Source organism: Elephantulus edwardii, unplaced genomic scaffold, assembly GCF_000299155.1.
Source record: "Elephantulus edwardii isolate Elephantulus edwardi_28Jun2011 unplaced genomic scaffold, EleEdw1.0 scaffold00041, whole genome shotgun sequence".
Taxonomy (NCBI): Eukaryota; Metazoa; Chordata; class Mammalia; order Macroscelidea; family Macroscelididae; genus Elephantulus; species Elephantulus edwardii.
In genome coordinates this window covers 8,582,932-8,586,907 of record NW_006399791.1, presented here as the reverse complement: position 1 = coordinate 8,586,907, position 3,976 = coordinate 8,582,932, and the positions used below count along the sequence as shown (strand labels likewise).

The 3,976-nt window shown below is 40.6% G+C and overlaps 1 protein-coding gene across 1 annotated transcript in view; it reads left to right on the top strand.

The window, feature by feature from the left end:
• Positions 1-3,976, top strand: part of FANCI (Fanconi anemia, complementation group I) — a 102,936-nt gene that overhangs the window by 22,111 nt on the left and 76,849 nt on the right. The window contains exons 10-11 of the mRNA XM_006885227.1: positions 67-159; positions 2,011-2,147. Of these exons, the coding sequence (XP_006885289.1) occupies positions 67-159; positions 2,011-2,147 (230 nt within the window). The remainder of the gene's footprint in view (positions 1-66; positions 160-2,010; positions 2,148-3,976) is intronic.

Sequence of the window (3,976 nt, the reverse complement as noted above, 5' to 3'; positions counted from 1 at the left end):
ATTAATAAAATATAATTATAGAAAAAAAAATGTAAGTAATGAATCTTTTTGTTTTGTCTACTGTAGACAGGACAGCAGGGAGATCACAGCAAGAACTTGTACCCCTTCACCATTGCCCTCTTGCTGTCTGTAACAAGAATACAGAGATTTCAGGAACAGGTATTTATTAAGGACTTTATAATTCTTTCTAGAGTTGGTGAAGAGCAGTACAGGAGTATTTTTATTGTTACTCTTTTCTAAACTATCCTTCCCCATCCTGCCAGCAGCAAGTTCTGTAAACTGTGTGACGTCTCTTCCTGAAGGCTGCTGAAAGACACTTTCTGGTGATTGGTTTACACCTCCAGTTCTTACGCTGTGATGGAGTAAGAGTGGAAACACATCCACAACCCAAGTTACCAGAGTATGAAGCTTAGACAGATAGTCCCTGACAAATGACAAAGTGTAGCTGCATAAAACTTTATGATTTTATTATGATGTCACTGTTTTAAAAATTGTCTTGGGTCAAGTTGAAATTTAATTAATGAGCATAGGTTAGCTGCACTGATGAAAATATAAAAACTTATGCCCTTTTTGCATCCTTGCTTCTAAGGAGCTCTCTGGTGGCACTTCCTCCAAGACAAATTGGCAGTCCATGTTGTTGTTGTTATGTGCCATCAAGTCGCTTGCGCGTCATAGCGACCCTGTGTACAACAGCCCTGAACCCTCCTCTATCCTGTGCCAATCGCATTGCCTCTGACACACCCATCCCGATTACCCCAGTCACTGAATCAATCCACCTCAAAGAGGGTCTTCTCCTCCTGCGCTGTCCCTCCACCCTCCCAAGCATGCTGTCCCTCTCCAAGGACCTGTCCCTCCTTGCAACATGCCCAAAGTATGTCAGACGAAGCCGCAGAATCCTTGCCTCCCAGGAGTTGCTTGGTTTAACCCTCTCCTGGATGAATCTGTTTGTTTTCTTGACAGTCCATGGTGCATTCAATACTCTTCTCCAGCACCACAGCTCAAAGGTGTCAATTCTCCTTCTATCCTCCCTAGTCCTTGTCCAACTCTCTGATGCATAACAAGTGATTGCAAAGACCATGGCCTGTATTAGATGCAGCTTTGTCCCAGAGACACCATTGCTCTTCAGTACTTTGGAGAGGTCCCTAATAGCAGACTTTCCCATCGCAATACGTTTTTTTTTAATTTCCTGGCTACTGGTGCCAAGAGTGTTGACTGTGGAGCCGAGCAGACTAAAGCTGTGAACAATCTCAATCTCTTCGCCATCCATTCTGATGCTGCCAATTGGTCCAGTGGTGAGAATCTTTGTCTTCTTAACATTGAGCCTCAGTCCATACTGAAGGCTGCAGTTGTTGACCCATAGTATATTTAATACTCTTCACCACCATGATAATCCTAAAGCATCTATTCTTCAGTCTTCCTTTTTCATTGTCTAACTTTCAGACACATACAGATAATTGAAAATAGCATGGCTTGGATAAGGTGCACCTTAAGACAAATCTGTCTTGGAGGAAGTGGGACCAGGCTGCTCCTTAGAGGCAAGGATGGTAAAATTTCATCTCACGTGTTTTGAACATGTTATTAGAAGGAGTCTTTGGGAAAAGACATCATTCTGGGAGGGGTAGAGAGCGAAAGAGCAGATTAGCCTCAGTGAGGTGAATTGAGCATAGCAGAGACAGTGAGCATGGCTCTGGGTAGGGACAAGGTGCCAAACTGTTTTGTTCGTAAAGTTTCTGATTCATAGACATAGTCTAACAACAGCAACAGTATGCCCTTTTTTCTCATACATATTTTTTCAGGTTGTTGTTGCCCCTTTCTCTCTTAAGGAAGACCTGTCTTCAACACAGATTTTAAATTCTTATTGAGAATCATAATTTTAATAACATACTCCTCTGATAAAAGGAATTCCATAGGAATGTGAGGAGCAGAAAGTGGGAACAGTTTGAGGGCTAACCTACAGCAGAATGAGCTTTCATTTTTGCTTTTATTTTCCCATTTATTTCATTTTCTTAGGTGTTTGACCTTATAAAGACTTCAGTTGTGAAGAGCTTTAAGGATCTTCAGCTTCTCCAAGGCTCAAAATTTCTTCAGAATCTAGTCTCTGGTGATTCTTGTGTTTCAGCTATGATCTTGGAAGTGGTAAAAAATAGGTGAGTTGGTAAACCGTATATCTATAGATTTGTAGGATATTTATGGTTAAAAAAAGTACAATGCAATATCAAACTCATAGCCTGTTATGAATCATACATGTCCTCTAACAATGAATGGCATAAATCCTAATTTCTGTGCCTGTATGTCTGATTATAATCCCATTTGGGAATGGATTGTTTTTGTTAGTCAGGCAGGTTTAAAGTGTGGAGTGTATCTTGAGTCTCTATTTTGAGATAAAAAAGTTTAGTACAGGCAAGCAAGACGAGGGAAGAGAAATAATCAAGCCACATGAGGACTGCCCAGGAATAGAGATTTGGAAGAGATAAGGATTTTTCTTTATAGCTAATACTCTCATTTTGACTTCTACTCTCCTAAACCACAAATATAAAAAGCAGTGCTATCATTATGTAGGTGGTAATGTCTGAGTCGAGCTCCACTGATTGAACAACTTCTACAGCACAAAACCAATTCCTGTGAGAACCAATTTGAAGACTGTGAGTAAGCCCCCAGGTCATCTGTGCCCCCATGCTCCCACACCTCCTGTCAGTTCTAGCACCAGCATTTCTCCCTCCCATGGTTGACAGTGTTAGGTTGGCAGATTCATTTCAGTGGCCACAGAGAGATCACAGATAGTAGTTTTGATTATAGCATGTTTAAGGAAGTAATAGGGAGCAGTTTCATTTGGAAATACTCAAGATAGGAGAGTCTCAGCCCTGCCTCTCAGCACTGGGCCAGTGTTACAGAGCTTGGTTTTTTTGTGTGTGTGTGTTTTGTTTTTACATTAAGTCAATTTTTATTCATTGGTTTCTGTAGTGATCAATATTTACATAGGGAAAGTCTCCACCTTTTTTTTTTCTCAAGAAGTGGCTGATTGGTTTGAACTACTGACCTTTTGAGTGGCACTCTATTAAAGTAATATACTTAACATAGCTCTTTTTTTCATTTAAAGTGCTTTTTATTGGTTTTTATACATTAATGCACAATATATATTGTGTATCATTCCTGTGGACTGTGTTTTATACAATCATTCCTATAAATAGTTTTATATCATTAACTTTTTTTTTTACTTTTTTCAATTTTATATTGGTTTACTCACAAAGTTTGTGTACATTGTTAAAGAGCTTGTTTAGTTCTGCAGATTCTCTGAGACCTCTCCCTACTCCATCAGTAAGATGGGGAAAGCCTAGGGAAAGGCCCTGACGCCTGTGTAGGTGGCAGTTCTCGTTACTCTCTGTCTTGTCTCTGTCTCAAGCTCATCTGGTTCTCTGCCACTTTTGCACCAAGTGCTGGAGCTACTGCTGATCTGCTCTGAGTCTCTGTCTAGTACAGGAACCTCTGGCTCAAAAGGACATAGTGCACACCCAGCTTCTTCATTTTTGATGGTAGCAAGATCTCTGCCTCTGCTTCTGAACATACTCGATTTAAGCCTGACATGATGGCAAAATTGACCTGGCCCCTTCTTAGCCTGTACATGTTTTTTGCATGTTCCCACTTAAAGGGTGATATTTACATTATTAACAACTTATCCAAGTTCTTGAAGATGCTATAGACCATCCACATTTGTATGGTTCTGTGGTTCTACCCAGCCATGATGCAAACCAAAACCAATGGCTAAAAAAGTCACATTGAATAACTTGTAGCATAGTGAGAACAAAAAGTTCTTGTTTGTTAAAGCCATCTATTTCTGGTAATTCTGTGTAGAGGCACTGTTGTTGTTGTTGTTATGTGCCGTCGAGTCGCCTGTGACTCATAGCGACCCTATGCACAACAGCCCTAAACCCTGTTCTATCCTGCGCCAACCACACTGTCTCTGACACACCCATCCCGA